Source organism: Dreissena polymorpha, chromosome 10 (assembly GCF_020536995.1).
Source record: "Dreissena polymorpha isolate Duluth1 chromosome 10, UMN_Dpol_1.0, whole genome shotgun sequence".
Lineage (NCBI taxonomy): Eukaryota > Metazoa > Mollusca > Bivalvia > Myida > Dreissenidae > Dreissena > Dreissena polymorpha.
Window position 1 is genome coordinate 22,170,866 of NC_068364.1, and position 19,160 is coordinate 22,190,025.

The window sequence follows — 19,160 nt, forward strand, 5'->3', positions numbered from 1 at the left end:
TTTGCCTGTTACTTCGCAATTAAAAGTGTGTTATGGTCAATACCGGTGGGCTCAGTGGGGAAGCAATATACCTATTGGGAACCTGCTTTTGATCAAATTGCGTTTTGTCCCAGAAATGTTCATTGTTATGCTATTTTGGTTTTGTGTTCGTACTAGAAGTATGTAAAAGCATTGCAGAAAACAGGTGTTCATGTTCATTATTGTAAGAACTTGAACATTCCTGATTTTTATTATTATTATTATTAGAGAAGTTTAAAACTAGAATTGCAAATGAATTTATGAAAATTGATAGGTTTATTTTTGAAATAGAGTAAAAATAACAAAACTGCACAAACACCTCTGAGTATGATGATTTACTGCTTGGAATTGTGTGATTCATGCATATAAGTAGAAAAAACAAGTAAACGAGAGTAAAGCAAAATTCACAAATAAAAGTTATGACTTTATTCAGCATACATATAATATGGTCATATCATCTGCCAAACAAAATTGTCATTTATTACAAATGATTTTTTTTTACAACTCTTGGTTGAGAAAATACTTGTATGGGTCATCAGTGTTATTTTTTGTATTGGCCATTGAACAACATGCCAATTTAAGTATCAGTATAAATTCAAAAAAAGGCAATAACACATAAATTGAGTAAATTAGTAAGAAATCTGTCTGTGCAAATAATACTGATTTAACTTGACTGTGAATACATAAAAAAACAAAAATTGAATTTTTTTTTTTGGGGGGGGGGGGGGCGGGGGCATGAATTATTAAAAAACAACAATAGTATGTTACAATTCAATTAATTAAACATATATTATTATCAAATTCCCATGCCTAAATTGTGTTCACACTTACACAACTGTTTTATAATATATAACTTAAAAAGAAGAAGACCAAAAATATATGTCACCAGGTGTGTTTGTCCACAAGGGCAATTTAACTGCATATTGTAAAATACAATTTAAAGTCAAAACAATGTATGTGGTAAAGTTCTGAACAGATTATGATACATGTACTGCTGTATGCCAAAGCAAAAGTAGGCTTAGATTTGAATTAAAACATAATAATGTGTATCTATACCAATAAAAGTAAGTTAATACAGCATCCAAAAGAAGATGTATACTATATATTTAAAAGAGCATTTCAATGGTATTAATTATAATTCTTGACATCACTAAACCAATTAATTGCTGTACACAGTTGCAAAAGTAGATTTAAATTTAAAATGAAACCCACAATAATTAATAATGTGTATCGTGATCAATAAAATTAGGTAGTATCCACCTAAAATAAGATGTATATAATAAACTTAAATGGGCATATCAGCAGTATTAATTGTAATTCTCTACGTGACTAGACCAATAACAGCCTTCCATTCAAATGCATAAGCAATCCTGTATCTAATGCACGTATTATCAGAATTGGTATGAAAATGTATATGCAAAACAAGTATATACACACAAAACAATAATTATTTTTGTATTATAAATAGCTATAAGATTTAGAAAGATATTTATAAGGTCTTAATGTAGCATCTCCATATATATCTACATAAATACAAATACATATGTACATATATATGCACATATACACACCTACACATATACGTACATATAAACATATTCACACATATACAATGTACATGTATACGATTTTTTTAATCGTACTATTAAGGCAAGAAATGTGATTTAGTTGCTGGAGCAACAAATAACCAAAACAGCCTGCAAGAAAATCGCATTATGTTCAAATGTTATGCTGTTTGGTGCTTATCAGTATCTCAGAGTTGGAAATGAAGCCTTAAAATCTTGAATGTGGTAAAAAACGTCTTTATATATAATTTGATTTTCTTAGGGAGTAAAAAAGCGTCAACAACATATCTTAGCGGTAAAGGTTTAATATTTACATGAATCTAAAAAATGTCAGTTTTCATGATGATCAGGCTATTCTTGCTTCTGTCGACCCTTAAACTCATCCATCAGATTGTGGGCTCCAAAGTAGGCACTGAGGTGGAAGCCGGGCTCAGCTGGTATGATCCTGCAACAATAACTGTGTGTGTGTGTGTATCAAAGTTTATGAGGTCCTTCCATGTCTGAGACTTCATAATGTGTGGACACATAGTGTGGGCCCGTCATATGGACCCATAGTGTGTTCCAGCACTCTTACATAATTAACTATTTGAATCAAGTCATGTAAAGTATACAATATAATGTATATTTTTTATAAACATCTGGAAGCAAGATAAGTTGCAAATAATTGGTCAGTTACCACATTTTAACTCACTCTTTTTACCTGTTATTTCTTTTCAGCTCCATTCAACAGTGAACAAGAAACCGTCGGAGATGGGTGATGCCCCCCCCCCAAGTTTTTTTGTCACAATATTGCACTATATATTCAGATAAAAGGAAACGTCTTGAGGGGCATAACTTTGGACAAAATAATATGATGAATGGTTTAGTAACTTAATAATTTCAAAGGGCCATAACTCTCTAAATAAATCATCTAACCAGTACCCACAAATAACATGCGCATCTCCACAAGGTAGTTAAGCTTCCCATAAAGCTTCATTGAATTCCAGTCAGTAGTTGGGGAGAAATAGCCCGGACAAGAATTCCCCTATATGTACATTTTATAGAAAATTTCAAAGGGCCATAACTCTGTAAAAAATCATCCGACCATTACAGGCTGATAATTTGCACATCTCCTGTTGGTAGTGAAGCTTCCCATAAAGTTTCATTGAATTCCTGTAATAAGTTGCTGAGAAATGGCTCAGACAAAAAATGGCATTATATGTACAATGGAAAATTAAAAAGGGCCATAACTCTGTGAAAAATCATCCTACGAGAACAAGCTGATAATATGCACCTCTCCTCTTGGTAGTGAAGCTTCCCATAAAGTTTCATTGAATTCCAGTTATTAGTTGCTGAGAAATTGCCCGCACAAGAATTGCACTATAAGTACAGTGAATGGAAAATTTCAAAGGGCCATAACTCTGTGAAAAATCATCCGACGAGAACCGGCTGATAATTATGCACATCTCCTCTTGGTAGTGAAGCTTCCCATAAAGTTTCATTGAATTCCAGGCATTCGTTGCTAAAAATAGACTGGACAAAAATTGTGCACGGACGGACACACGCACGGACAGACGAAGCGGTGACTATATGCTCCCCCCCAAAAAAAAATAATTTAAGGGAGCATGAAAATGCCCATAATTTCACTTTAAGTAATGACTCTGTGATATGTGATGCACCACATTCATATTGCGCGAGATTGTAAGGTCAGTAAGTAGATAAGCGTACATAGATTTAAATGAAAAAATAATGATGGCAATACATGTTTCACCATGAAATCAGTCAAAACAAAACATAAAATAAGAGTGCCATTGTCATATGGATAAGTCTATCAGTAAAAAAAATAAAATCAGATAAAGATTGGGCAAAATCTGAATTGATTGATTTAAGCTTTGATCTTACATTTTGACATTTTTTCTTCAATCAAGTGATTTATTTATAGTGGGGGCCCCTAAGTCTGCTTGAAACTACTGCTAAGATACTTCAACATCCCTTTGCCCAGTTTTTTTGCACATCCATCCATGGTGGACAAAGCTATGCTCAGGGTAAAGTGTTAAGTACTAGTTCATTTCCATAATTTATTCTTTTACTATACATTGTTACCTTGACCTTTCAAAAGACCTTCTTTTTGGCATGGAAAACTAAGTCCCATCATAAGAATCAATTTTTTAAGTTAATTGAAAATATTTAAGGGTTACCATTGACCTTTATATTGTGTCCTTAACTTGGACCAAGAAACCTCATTCTTGTGAGTGACACTTCGTCACATAATACTTAATATTTATGCCAATTAAAATTCATAAATTGTATAGACAATGTGTCGAATTAAAGTTTCCTTAATTTGAACTTTGATTTGAATTTAAACCTTGACCTTGGACTTCGGAACCTGGTTCTTGGGCATGACAATCTGTCCCATCATGCTGATCACCAATAGCAAGTACCGTAATATTAAAATCCATCTATGCACTTGAAAATACCTAAATTGTGACCTTGACCTTATACCTCAAGAGTTGGCTTTTGTGCAAAATACTCTGTGTTTTCATGCTGACCACTTATGGCAAGTTATATGGCAATCCATCTATGCTACTGAAACAGCCAACTTACACCTCTGACCTAGAAATGTGACCTTTGACCTAGGGTTCTTGTGTGCGCCGTTACGTCTGATTATGCATATCACTTATGCAAAGATGTTTGAACATCCATCAATGCTGAATAGAGCTATGCTTCTGACAAATGCATTCTGCCTCATTTTAAACGTGCAATTATAATAATAGGAAACTAGAGATTTATTGACATGTGACTTATATCCCTCAAAGCTTTGTCAGCAATGTTTAAGGCGTTTTTATTTTATTGATTGAGAAATGAAGAAGATGCTGGTCATACAAACTTTAAAGTGTGCAGACCAAATCAGCCTCATTATGGGATAACTGGGCTCAATGCATGTGCATAAAGTGTCATCCCAAATTAGCCACTGCAGTCTGCACAGGCTAACCTGGGATGACACTTTCTGCTTGTATGCATTGTTTTGTTTAAAAGGAAGTCTCTTCTTTGAGGAAATCCATTGAAAATGAAGTGTTTTCCCTGATTAGCCTGTCCAAGCTGCATAGGCTTATCTTTGGCAACACTTTACACACATGCATCAAGTCAATGTTTCCCAAACGAAGGCTCATTTAAAAAACCTTAAAAAAATACTGTAAAAAAATGCTTCCCATTTTGAAGCAATAAAGAAAGTGTGAAGATTCGAGACAAATCATGATACCAATAAATTAAATTAATTCAGTTAATGATTCAGAGGTCAGGGGAAAGAATCTAAGGTTTAGTGAGTTTTAGTCATTGTTAATAAGGAAAAATACCAGTATTAACACCTGTTCTCATCTGATGCAGTATTTGACTTTCCCTGAAATGTATTATTATAACAATGGTAAAATAAGGCAGAAGGAATATTATGTACGACAAATATTTTCTATGTGTAGTGCTCCTACTTAAAATATAAGAATACTTTTACTGTCAATATTTCAATTAACTTTCTTCATTTTGGATTTATACTATGACCTTTGATCAAAGTCTAGAAGATTCCCAATTTTTTGCAAAGTTTTTAAAAAATTTCCTGGCAGTGATTTGTTGGCTTTTTTTCTCCATTTTTTGGCAACAATTGGAGACACCCTTCAACTGTTTGCAAACAAAATAGATGATATTTGTTTCTGTAATTATATTATCAAATTTAATTAATCAGTTTGATTAGTGATATTGATATTTGCTGGGCAACATTTAAATAAAAATATTTTTTAAGTTCTTTTAATGCTGTCAGTTGCTTTTGGTTACATCTTAAACTATGTTAAAATGGGGAATTGTGCGTGAATACAATATTCATGATATAAAACTAATGTCATCATTTGAAAAATTTTGAGTTCAGAATTGTTGACTGTTGATCAGTTTCATTAAGTGCATAATTCCAGAAGTGAGACTACATTTGTTTCAGTGAAACAGCAAAACAATCAGTAGTGTTCAGTTTTTATTCACTGCTTAAAACATACTGCTTAAAATAATTTACTTTTCCATATACAATTAACAGGAATGCCGACACAAAATGGTACAGAGGGACGAACGCACAGCTATGCCCATCACTTTATGCACCCTTCCTAGTTGCATAACAAGCAGCATAACGTTTGTAATTGTTAATTCAGGACAATAAAAATGACTGCAAGTCTTAAATTATTACATTGAAAAGTGTAGGAGAACATCTGCAAACAAGTTTGTCAGGTCATAGTTGAAAACAGGCATCATTTTTGTAATTTTTAACGAAGGATAATGAAAGTTATAATTTCATAAGAAACAATGGCTGAAGTTTGAAAGTTGTAGGTTGAAAAGTGTAGGATAATGCCTCTGGACAAGTTAATGTCTACCGACAGACAAACTATTCCAGTATAAAACAAGAGATGTGTTTGTCAGAAAAACAATGCCCCCTACTGCGCAGCTTTGATACATGTTTTTTTAACCTTTGACCTTGAAGGATGGCCTTGACCTTTCACCACTCGAATTGTGCAGCTCCATAATATACACACGCATGCCAAATATCAAGTTGCCACGTGAAGGGACATAGAACTTATGAGCATTTTTCGAAACCTTGACGCGAAACCTAAACACAAAGTGTGACAAAAAGACGGACAGTCCAATCACTGAATGCCCTCCTTCGGGGGCATAAAAAGAGAAACAGAAATTTTACTAATAGATGCAATATTTCAAGTTACATCGTTACTGTTAACAGAACAAATCATTAAGAAACAAATTTATTACATAAAATTGTTTTTCAAGAGACTTTTATTCCACAGGCATGATATAGTAAAACAAAGCGTGAAATGTTTGGATACTTTATTAAAAAAAAACAACAAACGTAATCAATATTTTCTTCAACAATGATATCTAATTTTCAGACTAGCACTACCATATATATATTTTGTTGACTAGACCTACTTAAATTGTTTACATGTCAATGATTGTGAAGACATCCTTATATTTAACTCAAAACTCAAGATAGCCTCTTATTAAAAGTGCAATAAAGCAATTGCTTAATTTAATATTAAGTGGATCAATTATTTATTGGTACTAGTTGTTGAACAAAATATATTTTCTCATCAATTTTAAGACTTTTTTGTTTAAAAAAAAATAACTTACACAAACAATAAAGTAATACATGCATATAAAATAAAATTTAACATTTATAACATTTGTCCAGTAATGTTTTAAGGAATTATGCATTGGAGGAGAATTGAATTTGATTATGTTCTTGGCTTGTAAAAAGACTGTTAAAGACCCATGTGCGAAATATTTTTCTAGTATTTTAATAAGGTCCTTATTTTAATCAAAATGAATTTAATCAATTAAACAAAATTAAAACAACGCTATTGTCAAGCAATATGGTCCCTTACCGTCTCCACCATTGTCAGAATATTTTTTTTGGTTGCCATAGCAACCACAATTTTTGACGTAAAATGAAATGACATGCATAATGTCCATATTGCCATCTATCCATGTTGCAAGTTTCATGAAAAAATATTAAGAACTTTTAAAGTTATCGCAGGATCCAGAAAACCACCATTTTCAGCAGTATTTCTAGTCTATTTGTTGCCATAGCAACCAGAATTTTTGACGTAGGAACAAAATGAAATGACCTGCATAATGTCCATATTGCCATCTATATATGTTTCAAGTTTCATGAAAAAATAGTAAGAACTTTTAAGAAAGTTATCGCAGGATCCAGAAAAGTGTGACAGACAGACTCACAGACAGACACACACACAGACACAAAGAGCGCAAACCATAAGTCCCCTCCTGTCAAACTGGTAGGGGACAAGAAGCTGAATAAATGCTTACATCCCAGGGTTCTTAATTTATATCCGTTCATGCTCTGACATTAGTCATTCAATGTAAATAACTATATGTGTTATATGTGTTTGAAAATTGTAGCACGCTCTGAAATAAACCATTCAATGTATATGTGCTATGCTATATGTGTTTGAAAATTGTAGATGCCACAGGGTTGTCTATTAAGGAATGTACAATAATAGGGTGAGTTATTATTAACCTTAAGATTTCAGTGCATTTAAACATCCCATCATACCAGTCAATCACATTTTAAAATTAACCATTAACTGATGTTTTTAGAAGTGAACTTTTTATTAACCCTTTTCCTCTCAGAAATAAAGTGAAAATGGCTATGTGAAAAAAGCATAAAACCAGAACAGCCTGCCAGTTACTCGCATTCTGTTCAGGTTTTATGCTGTTTGCTCATCAGTATCAAAGGGTTGGAATTGAAGTCTTTAAAACTTGAATATAGTAAGAAAAGTCTTTAATTATTTAACTTTCTAAGTGACTACAAATGCGTCAAAATACGTTTCTAAGTGGTAAAGGGTCAAGTGTGATAATTAAAATGTTTATGGCTTTATACTTATTTGCGGTATGTTGAATACTGCTTTAGTGCTGAATATTAAAATTGTATAAAATGTCATGTTGAAGTACAAAGTCATTACATAGAAAAACAGTGTATGCAATATAAACATAACACACTTCAAGATTGAGCAATAGTTATTGTACACTTCATCTTATTTCTTGATATGCAACAAGAATCCCTGATAAGGTTGATTTCCACAAACTGTCAATAATTGAGTCGTGTTCTGAGATAACTGGGCATAATGCATTTGCGTAAAGTGTCATCCCAGATTAGCCTGTGCAGTTGGCACAGGCTAATCAGGGACGACACTTTCCGCCTAAATTGGATTTTTGCTAGGAAGATACTTCATTAAAATGAAAAATGTCATAAAAGAGGAAAATGTCGTCCCTGATTAGCCTGTGCGGACTGCACAGGCTAATCTGGGACAACACTTTACGCACATGCATTTAGCCCAGTTTTCTCAGAACAAGGCTAAATTGTTCAAGGGGCATATCAATGTCAGGATAACAACATGTTTAAAATGTCGGTGCATTTTTTATGGAATTGATAACATTTCATACTGTGGTGATTTCAATTTAATGGATTCTTTTTTGTAATATTTGTCATTCGGTAGATGGTAGATGCAAAATTGTGCAACATCAACTGTCCGCGTTGTCAATATTGTTCAAGAGCATAAAAGGGACAAAATAAACTTTTCACCAGAATTTGATAATAAAATTGCTGTAGACAAGATGCAAACAGCTTTCAAAACAATTTTCAAGTAATTCAATATGAGATTTCGCCATCCTGCTAATCCTTTTTAAAACTAATTTATTTCAGCTTGTTTGCATAGAAAGCCCAAGTCCATTTCCTGGATAGAATTGAAACGCTCTCAAGTCCATCTCCTGGTAGAATTAGTCCTTGATTTCTTTACAGAGATCAAAAGAACTCTCCAATGGTGGTGGGGATCGAACCAGTGACCATCCAATATTTATAAGAATTAAAATGCTGTATTTGATATATACAGAAGTCTGTTGTTGGTTTGGAAAGCCCTTTTTTAATCATTATACATTCATATAAGATAAAGTTCACTGTCAATGGGAAGTTTGATGGCATTTGTGGATTGTGTTCATTGTATGAAATACGATGAGGGATGAAAATAATCTTGCTGATGTTTATTTTTATGATATGCCCCTAAAACATTCACACATACATTTATCTTCTTTTTGTGTTCATATGTCATGGGTGAATAACATATCTAGCTTCGAAATCAAATAGCAGAGATCTAACAAAATAAATAATCAATGTTTACATAACAGGGCAGATAATTCTTTATGGTCCCCTAGTTTGCAAATTGAAAAGCAATAATGTAACAAAATGTTAAAATAAAATCACAACAACTATTTTTGCATAACATGGGATATCACTCTGCCACTGAATATGTCAACCTTTACTTATAATCTCCCTTTAAAATAAATCCTTTTGTAGAAAGGGAAGTCACTCTGTCACTGGATATGTCAAACTATTGTCTCCCTTTAAATTCATCCATAAAATTGTTAACCCCCAGGTGGTCGCAAAGCAGTTGCAGACAGGTATGAGGCAACACTCTGAAAATATAACCACACAATAACTCCCATTTACAATGTAGATTGAATATTTGAAGAAATGTCAAACACTATGAAAATTTGGGCAACTTATTCTATAACAGGCAGGCTGTCCAGCTAGCGCAGTGGTTGATACACACACTTCTCACTAACTAAGGCGACCCCGGTTTAATCCCTGTTTCCGGACGCATGTAAATTGTGTAGGTGTGGTCTCCTCAGTCTACTCCGGCTTACCCCAACAACACAAGACCACACCAAAATTGAAAATCTTTCAGTAACAACTAGAAAAAGCTATTAATCAAAATCCGTCACAAACGTTCGAGATTTAAGTAATTAAATAAGGTAGGAATGCCGGGGCACACATGATAGTTTGGACAGTGATCACCAATTTTGACTGCTGGAAATTCCTCTGGGTACTCTGATTCCCCCACAGTGTAACACCACAACAAAATTAAATATTTAAGAGCAAAATCTATGATAACTGGGACATGAAGAATTATTCATTGTTCCAACTTTCTTCAGTCTGATAAGTTAGTAAGAAGGAGCGTTCAGACAATTCAGTGTGTTTTTTTTTTCAAATTCTGGTCCCGTAGGGGGACTAATTCCCAATAGAACACTATATATTTTTCCAAATTGGGACCTTGAAAATCCAAATCGGTTTCCAAAAAAAGATCTAAACATCTCCGAATCCAGCTCTATAGGTTGAACCTTAGAAAATATGATGTTGAAATCACCTTTATCATCAATTTTAAAGTATTTGTAAGCATAAAATCATTATTTCCCAATTTTTGTCAAAAGGACCCCGACCCCAATCCAAAGGAGCCTAGCCCGATTCTCAAAATGGTGAAAAAACAACTGCACTTACTCAGTCCTCACATTAATGCCCAAAAGGACCTCAAACTTTACATGCACACACAATATCATGTCCCCATCTTTTTAAAGCAAATATTCCCCTTTTTATCCAGTGACAGAGTGAATCCCTCTTCCTTCATCAAGTTAGGAGAAGATCAGATGAGAACTGTGGGAAAAGGGCCTCATAAACTTTAAAATGCACACACAATATCATCTCCCCATCTTTTTAAAGCAAGTATTTCCCTTTTTCCAGTGACAGAGTGAATTCCTTCATCAAGTTAGGAGAAGATCAGATGAGAATTGTGGGACAACGAACTAAAATCTTATTTCAGGTCATTAAAGAGTCTCTTTCCAATATCTCTTGGGAAATTAGGCTGATTACCAAAACTAGTAAGACAAACATCGAATAAGCAAGATAATATAATTAACCTTTCCCACTCAGAAGCTATTTGAAAATGGCTATGTGCAAACAGCATCAAACCAGAACAGCCTGCAACTAACTTGCAGTCTGCTAGGTTTTATGCTGTTTGCCGCTTATCAGTTTCTGAGGGTTAGAAATGAAGCCTTTAAAACTTGAATCTTGTATAAAAGGTCTTTTATTCAATTTAACTTTCTTATGGACTACAAATGCGTCAAAATAGCTGAAAATACATATCTAAGTGGTAAATGGTTAAAAAGAAGTAATAATGCTAAACACAACAAGTAAAGTTTCCATTTAAGAAATGAAATCCTGCTAGCTTTTCGCAACCCACCCCACGTACTCCGTCAAAAGTGTAAGAGGTTGGTCTGGCGTAGTCGATATGGTGTCTGCCTAGCGACCAGGGGGGGGGGTCATGACTTTAATTTCCACCGTGGGAGCGTTCTTTAGATCTCCCCAAAAGACACCAAGTACTGATGTTCAACCCACAAAACAAACTCGAGAGTTTTTCAATATGCCTTAAGCTTTTGATGCAATAAAGCTTAAATAAATAGGTTTAAACTAAAATATACAACCATAACAACAAAAACAGTGCATACCCTTTCAGAGCGAAGAAGACGTAAAGGATTCTGGGTAGACATAACATGGTCTGGTTACACAGAACAGCATCCACAATCTTGTCAGCAACATAATCTGGTTTCAGAACCGGCAGAATAAGGGGAAACCTGACAAAATAAATGAATATACAGATATACTGTAATTTATCAGCAACATATTCTAGTTCACATATTTAAAGCAACAACATGTCCCTGGGTCCGTATTCACCTACCCATTCCTAGACTAGATAGAACAGAATAGTTTTAGATTTCATTAAAAGACCTCACAGTTTGCATATACACAAGCTAAAAATGGTGCTTATATGATTAACTTAATGTTCTTAACAATTATTTTATAATTATTCATTTTTATTGCCATGCTAACTTGACTTTCAGATGGTTTTTGCTTATTACAGTTTTAGAAATATTCAATATACACAAGCTAAAATTGGTGATTTTAAAGCGGGTATATACGATTTTTATATGTGCTGAATTGTAAAATATTGATACAAATATGTTATAATAACACACAATATGCAAGAAAAATGATACATTTAAGACGAATTTCATAAAATACAGCAAATACAAATTAGCGCCCCGAGCCGATTGTGACGAAGATAATTCGTAATTATTTTCCTACAATAACCGATGCATTCGTCTTTTCAGTAAGTGTTCGTGTGTCGTATGAATGGATATCGCTGCAGGAATTTCAAATGAACCGTTAAACTTAATTTAGATTCACATTGTACATGCATGATATACATGCTGGCGAATTCGGCTGTACAGCCTTTTTCGATTTCAGAATTAAATATCTGGCTTATTTAGCATTTTCTTCTTAACTTTTATTTTAGTTTATATTGAAATATATGTATAATAAGTTTTTACACATTTTATATTAATAAATAAATATTTGACAAGATCGTATATACCCGCTTTAATGTAAACATAATATTCTAAACAATTTTTTAATAATATTTCATTTTAACTGACTTTCGGGTAGTTTTGGCATATTAGTTTTATTTATTTTTAGAAGACTAAGAACTATTTGGTGAATACAGCCCCTGGTTTTATCCTCACTGGTTCACAGGATCCTCTCTAAAGACACCAAGCACTGGTTCTACCCAGGAGACTTGATAATGCATTTACAAGCCAAAGGCTTGCAAGTAAACAAAGCTAAAATAAAATGTGTAAAGAGAACTTAAGGATTTCGTCATTTTTGACGTTTTATAGTTTGCTATCTTATGTATTTTTTAATCAGCTCTTTTTTCATGTATAACCACTTAAGAATTTTGTGTGTGTTCCAAATTTTGGTAATTTGACATGACCATACCCAAGGAGGGACACAATAAGGTGCAAACCTTCCTAGTCAGTACTTGTTTGCCATTACACTACCACACTACCCAACAATGTCCCAGTATCAGAAACATTCTCCATTTTTGAGCTCAAGAAGATGAGATTTGAGTTTTTACTCTGCTGAGTATTGAGAATGTTGGTTAGCTCAAAAACAATCTCAAAGCTCAGCTATAACAACATGCATATATTGTTCCTCAAACTCAGGGCTGAGTTGGACTTAAAATAAAATAATATACGAGAACACCAAATTAAGCATGATGCTCAAACTCATATAAAACAAGATGTGTTTGTGAAACACAATGTCCCCCTATATGACGTTTGACCTTGAAGGATGACCTTGACCTTTCACCACTCAAAATGTGCAGCTCCATGAGATACCCATGCATACCAAATATCAAGTTGCTATCTTCAATATTGCAAAAGTATTCATAAAATGAGCGATTTTGGCCAAATATATTTGACCTCTGACCTTAAAGGATGACCTTGACCTTTCACCTCTCCAAATGTGCAGCTCCATGAGATACACATGCATGCCAAATATCAAGTTGCTATATTCAATATAGCAAAAGTTATTGCAAAATGTTGAAGTTGGCGCAAACAGACCAACCAACCAACAGACAGGGCGAAAACAATATGTCCCCCACTACTATAGTGGGGGACATAAAAATGGAATAAACAAGTTGAGTCAGATTATTGACTTAAGTACGTTTGTGACACTAAACCAAGAACCAAAACAAGCTGCAAATCTGGATTGTCTTAGGCCCCTTGAACATTCCAATCATTGCAGTGACTTTGTTTGCTTTTTATTTCAAAGTCTGTGTCTTTTGGATTGGGAAAAATACTGTCATTAATCAGGACATTGGGGAAAAAATGAATATTATAAGTATTATTAAAATATTAAATCATTTCAATTGTTTATCAGTAAAATACATATAACATTGTAAAACTGAAATTTCATACCGGTAAAATAAAGTTCTAATTTAGTATCTTCTTCTTCAATAAATGGATAATGTTTTTGTTCCTATTTTTTTATCTGTCTTTTTAGGGAAATTTTGTGTTGATTTAGTTTTTAATATTTATTTTTCCCATCGCAAAATAGCCCAATTTCTGTGGTAATCTTTAGCAAATAAAAATATCACTGAATGGGGCAATCGAACCTTGTCTTTGCCCCCTCAAACATTCCAGTACTGATGAAGAAGGGGCAGACAACAGTGGTGTGAATTCCCGTCCGTCCCATGGACTGCAGCTCGAAACGCAGGGACTCGTCAAACCCAACAGCTGCAAATTTACTCGCGCAGTAGTCTGCAAGGCCATTAACTCCTATCAATCCAGCAGAACTTGCAATGTTTACAACGTGACCGTGGTTTCTTTTGATCATCTCTGGCAAAAAGGCTTTGACGGTCTAAAATTCATGAAATATTTGGTATAAATATGACGCAAAAATTCAATTTGGTTGTGTTTCAGTCAAATTTTATGCAATATTAGTGATACAAATGATTAAATTGGGCTCTTTCTTTTTCGGGATTTAATAGGTGGGTTTGAAATATACTTTTTCTTTCAACAGAAAGAATAAAAAATCAGACTAGTTTGGCAAAAATACTGTGACCATCAGAGTTTGTTTCAAGGTAAACAAGTTGGTGCTTGTGTTCTTAATTGATATGCAAAATGATATTTGAATATGATTAAGTCACTTACTGGCAGTCAAATGTGTCATTTATTTTTTTATCCTTTCATAACATTGGCCGATTGTAGCTACTAAGCACTTATGATGTTTCTGTATTTTTTGTGACAATTTTTCTCATTTAAGTGCCTCTCACCGATTCAGAGCTCGTCAAAAATGACAAATGTTGGTTCCTTTTGAGTTTTGTGATTATGTACGTAGTTAGTATTATGCAAAATGTCAAAGGCTACTTCACACAGCTTATTTTATCCAGAAATGTTGTCAAAGGTTAGGCTTAGAATTTCAATAATTTTAATTTGGTTTTACGTGTACTTTCATTATAGCTATCAATGCAAGAACACTGCTAGTCATTGCTACAAAGATTGGATTTTTTGTGTGGAAAATTGCTGTTTAACCCGCTTCCACTCTGATACTCATTTCAACCTTGAAAAATCTAATTAAATGAAAGACTTTTCTTAATGGAATAAAGTTTTAAAGGTTTCTTTTCCAAAAATAAGATAGAGATGAGCAGCAAACAGCATAATAACTGAATAGCAAGAGAATTAAGGTACTTGCAGGCAGTTCTGGTTTTATGCTGATGGCAAAAGCTATTTTGACTTTGCTTCTACGTGGGAAAGGGTTGAACAAGAAGTGTGTCCATAGGCCAAGATGCCCCGTTTTCCACTTCCTGCATTCCACTTTTGTCTCAAACCTCTTATTACATAAAAGATGAGCCGTTTAATGGTCAAATTTGTTTTTTTATCTCTTAGTGTGACCTTGACCTTTGAGGTATGGTGAGGGGACTTTCACACGACACATTGTCTTAAGATGGTTAATATTTGTGCTAATTTTATTTCAGAACACATCCATGTTTATGGCATATTTATGGCTGAGACAGGAATGTTCAAGATGTTTATGACAAAACTTGACCTTTGACCTCTAACTGTGGCCTTGACCTTTGAAGGGAGATGGGTGTTACACACTACAAGTCGTCATGGTGGTTGACATCTTAGAAAAGTTGTTTCAAAATCCATCACAATTTGGCAATGTTATGGCTGAGGGATGGACGTACAGTGCCACTGCTATATGCCCCCAAAACAAGCGAATACAAATTATGATCTTAATAGTTTTAATTTAACAGATTTTTATAAATATTCTACTAACCCAAAAGTGTGCCATTACGTTCACTTCCATGGTTTTCTGGACCATGTTATCAGGACAATCGAGGAATTTTTTGCCCGTCACGATACCAGCATTGTTCACCAGAATGTCAACCTGTCCAACATCCTCCTTCACCTACCATTAAATTATTTCACAAGATTATTTAGCAATCAGTTCACAACCTGAACCGTGTTTCAGCCAAAAGTTTAACAGCAACAAACACAAGCTATAACAAAAACAGTAATGACCTGGGCCGTATTCACCAACTCCTTCTTAGACTTAGGAATAAAGAATAACTTGGAACCAAGAAAAATGCCTTGAGTGTTTGAATATATACAGCAATATTTTTCCTTCTTTATAAGAACTGGAAAACAACTGTCCCAATCAAGATAAAAACAAGAAATTTTCTAATTTAATGCTGTAAAAAAAAATCCGAACTGAAGGTTTCCCTCCATTTTTTTATAAATAACATTTAGTTAGTTTCTTTCCCTAATTTGACAACACTACGTTATCAATTTTAAAGTATTTGAGAGCAAACAAAGAAATACACCAAATTTCACAATATGAAGACTTCACTATGCAAATTTCCCAATTTTGTTTTTTTCCCAATTGGGCTGGTACCAGTTATTGTCCCAATTGGGCAAAAAAATCATTGATATACAAGCCTCCACTGGTGTTAATGTCATCAACAAAATGTTCTACATGAAGAATTATACAAATAAATGTTTATATGTCATACAGTTTCGTTGGCTGACATATCCTAAGTTTCAATTCCTGAGGATTACACATCTCAAGTTTCAATTTAATTAACACAGACATTATAAAGTAGTTTGATCAAGAACATTTTGCTGATTGAGACAGGGGAAGTCCAGTGACTCCTCTATACCCCTACCAGTGAGAGTATTAAGATTTATGTATTATTAATTTAATTGTTTAAGCTAAATTATCACCTTTGCAGCCACACGATACACATCCTCTCTGGAACACAAATTTATGGTGTATGTCTTGACAGTTACGCCAGAACTGCGGCACAAGCTCGCGGTTTCGTCATTTCCAGTTTCGTTGACATCCCAGAGTACAAGACGACAACCTAGCTTTGCAAACCTTTCAGCCATCAGACGTCCTATGCCGCTGCCTGTATTGAGAAACCAAAATATTGGAATTTCATTCAGAAATAATTTTGATTATATGTTATGGTGATTATACATGTGAACTTCAAATGTCATCAAGGCACAGGCTAGTGAAATGAAATTCAGACAATTTGAAATACAGAAATATATACATTAAATAGGATATTTTTAATTCACAATTTTTTCATAATGATACAAGCTGTTGCATTAAACGATTTCATGAAAAACAGTCTTTTTGGGGGGTCAAATTTGGATGGATATTCAGCCACATTCAAATTTCTAAACGTATATATTTTTCCCGAATGATTTCCTGAAATTCTCAATTGAAAGTTTCATTTTATTAATTATTTTCATTTATCAGTTTATCCCATTGACCAGCTTTCCTTAGCAAATATAATGTTAAAAAAGTGTTATTTTCAATCTGTTTGCATTTGTAGGCAAAACATTATTTCGCTATCTTTTGTCAAAACAACCTGGTTTTGAAATAAAAAAAGTCTAAGGCAACAATCCCAACTGTTAAAAAAAACAAAATAAAGACTGAAGGGCTTTTCATCAGGAAATTGGGAAGACCGTGTCTTTAAAAGTTTTTAAAACAGGGTCTTTTATATTGAGCAGAAGTATTAACAGACACATTGTGGTGCATTATTAAATATATTAGAGCCCAATGATTTCAATTTGAGTGATGCCCAATATGTCCAATATGTCTTTGGGAAATTTCTCTATCAATTTGGGAAAAAAATGACCTTAATTTCAATTGGGACGAAGACTTATTTAGGCCTCTGTTATATAAGAGTGAAAAGCCCTGGACTGGTCTTAATCATGGCCTTTCTAATTTTTAAAATCGTAAACAAGTAATTTAACAAGAAATTGTTTCACCTGCTCCTGTAATCAGAACTGTCTCCTTGGAAACATCTTTGCCCTGGATACTGGCTGGAAGAACAGACTTCACTATGGCAACCAGCCAATAATAGATCACGAGAGCGAGCACTTTAACAAGGTCAGTCAACTGTTCAAGGACTGACTGCGCCATTCTGGTTATGAAATGAAATAAGAATTTCATACTCCACAAGACTTAATGCAAATGTCCCTGTGACATAGTGGATAACGTGTCTGCCCTGCGACCAGGAAGCCATGTGTTGGATCCTCAATGTAGAAGCGTTCTTTAGATCTCCCCCAAAGACACAACCTTCCAAGTACTGGTTCTACTCAGGAAACAGACTAAATAGCCTTTCAATAATGTTTTGGCTGTTGATGCAATCAAAAAATAAAATAAATATGTTTAAACTTAAGTGTATACAGGTGCTTAACTTGCATATTGTTGAGGATTTTCAACATAGTCTTGACACTGACATTAATAAACTTACATATCACAATGCCATTTATGATGAATATATAACTTTATTATAACTTAATACCCACCAATCTAATTAAACCCTATAGATACCAGTAATTAGAGAAAGATATCAGAAAATTAGAGGACACCATTGCAGCCAGTATTTGAAGAGTTTACGAATCGTAAGAATAAACCCAAATTCACTAACTTAAAAGCAAACTCTGAATCTAACTTCTTTTAAATTTGATCACAACACGTTTTGAAAAGGCCCTTATTGCTTTCTTTTATCAATATTATATAATATTAATCTATCTGAAATATTTCTTATTGCAATACAGATGATGGTATGTATTAATATCAGTAACAGGATAAAATTAATTGAATACTATAAAATGTGACAGCAAGAACAAGTTCAGTCTTCACGGTAATATATTTAAACCACTAGCCCGAATTATTATGCTTCATTTGAAACAGCTAAAAAATCCAATAGCCCGACTATATAAATTATTAATAACTAGTAGCCCGAATAACACTTCACCAGACCCGGACTGTCGGGCTTATAGTTAGCGTGAAGACTGCAAGTTCAATAATGAATTTTGGACTTTGACCCATTAAAGGATTCATATGATACTGATAGATACTGTAGCTTTAGAGGCTAAGATAAAACCCGACTTAGTGAACATCCCTCAATGGATCTTTATAACCGATGAAAATAAATACCATTGTCATTTTACCGCATTGGTTTATTCATGACAACATTTACTTGATAATTTTCAACACGTAACTTACATTCCTCTGTAACAGAGTCAGAGTTTGTTGTTGAAACAGAAAGTAGTGGCTCTCGTCAATATTGTTAAGCAGGGAATCAGCTGCTGATAAAAATTGGCAGGTCAAGATGGCCCAGGTAATGACGGCTATACTTTTTTCACAGCGCATTGCCGACAACTATCTTCGAGTGTTTTTTAAGTACAACATTTTCTGCTTGTTCTTTATTGAACAGTTTCATTTTATAAGCACCATATATTATGTCAATTTTTACCAGTTTATACAGCAGGTTTATTTAG

At 33.8% G+C, this 19,160-nt stretch overlaps 3 protein-coding genes across 15 annotated transcripts in view; 1 reads left to right on the plus strand and 2 right to left on the minus strand.

Annotated features, from left to right (window-relative positions):
- LOC127847065 (epidermal retinol dehydrogenase 2-like) overlaps positions 1-19,160 on the minus strand; it is a 261,377-nt gene that overhangs the window by 116,670 nt on the left and 125,547 nt on the right. The window lies entirely within an intron of this gene.
- LOC127847058 (uncharacterized) overlaps positions 1-19,160 on the plus strand; it is a 270,689-nt gene that overhangs the window by 85,933 nt on the left and 165,596 nt on the right. The gene's annotated exons all lie outside the window — the stretch shown is intronic.
- On the minus strand, positions 908-19,044 carry LOC127847066 (epidermal retinol dehydrogenase 2-like). Of its 2 annotated transcripts, none has more exons than XM_052378658.1 (7): positions 18,886-19,044; positions 17,640-17,794; positions 16,584-16,768; positions 15,637-15,768; positions 13,970-14,214; positions 11,463-11,588; positions 908-2,028 (listed from the first exon to the last, which is right to left on the minus strand). In XM_052378658.1, exons 2-7 carry the CDS (start codon positions 17,791-17,793, stop codon positions 1,935-1,937), a joined length of 936 nt encoding a protein of 311 aa, XP_052234618.1. In that variant the 5' UTR covers position 17,794; positions 18,886-19,044; the 3' UTR covers positions 908-1,934. The 2 variants fall into 2 exon arrangements, with proteins under 2 accessions (XP_052234618.1, XP_052234619.1); XM_052378659.1 differs by lacking the exon at positions 908-2,028 and adding an exon at positions 8,086-9,596.

Coding starts and splice junctions, on each gene's coding strand:
- LOC127847066 (XM_052378658.1), bottom strand. CDS start 17,793: ATGGCGCAGTCAGTCCTTGAACAGTTGACTGACCTTGTTAAAGTGCTC. Junction 15,769..16,583: donor TGTATCGTGTGGCTGCAAAG/GTGATAATTTAG, acceptor ATTTAATGGTAG/GTGAAGGAGGATGTTGGACA. Junction 2,029..11,462: donor GTCTTCTTCGCTCTGAAAGG/GTATGCACTGTT, acceptor TTATTGTTGCAG/GATCATACCAGCTGAGCCCG.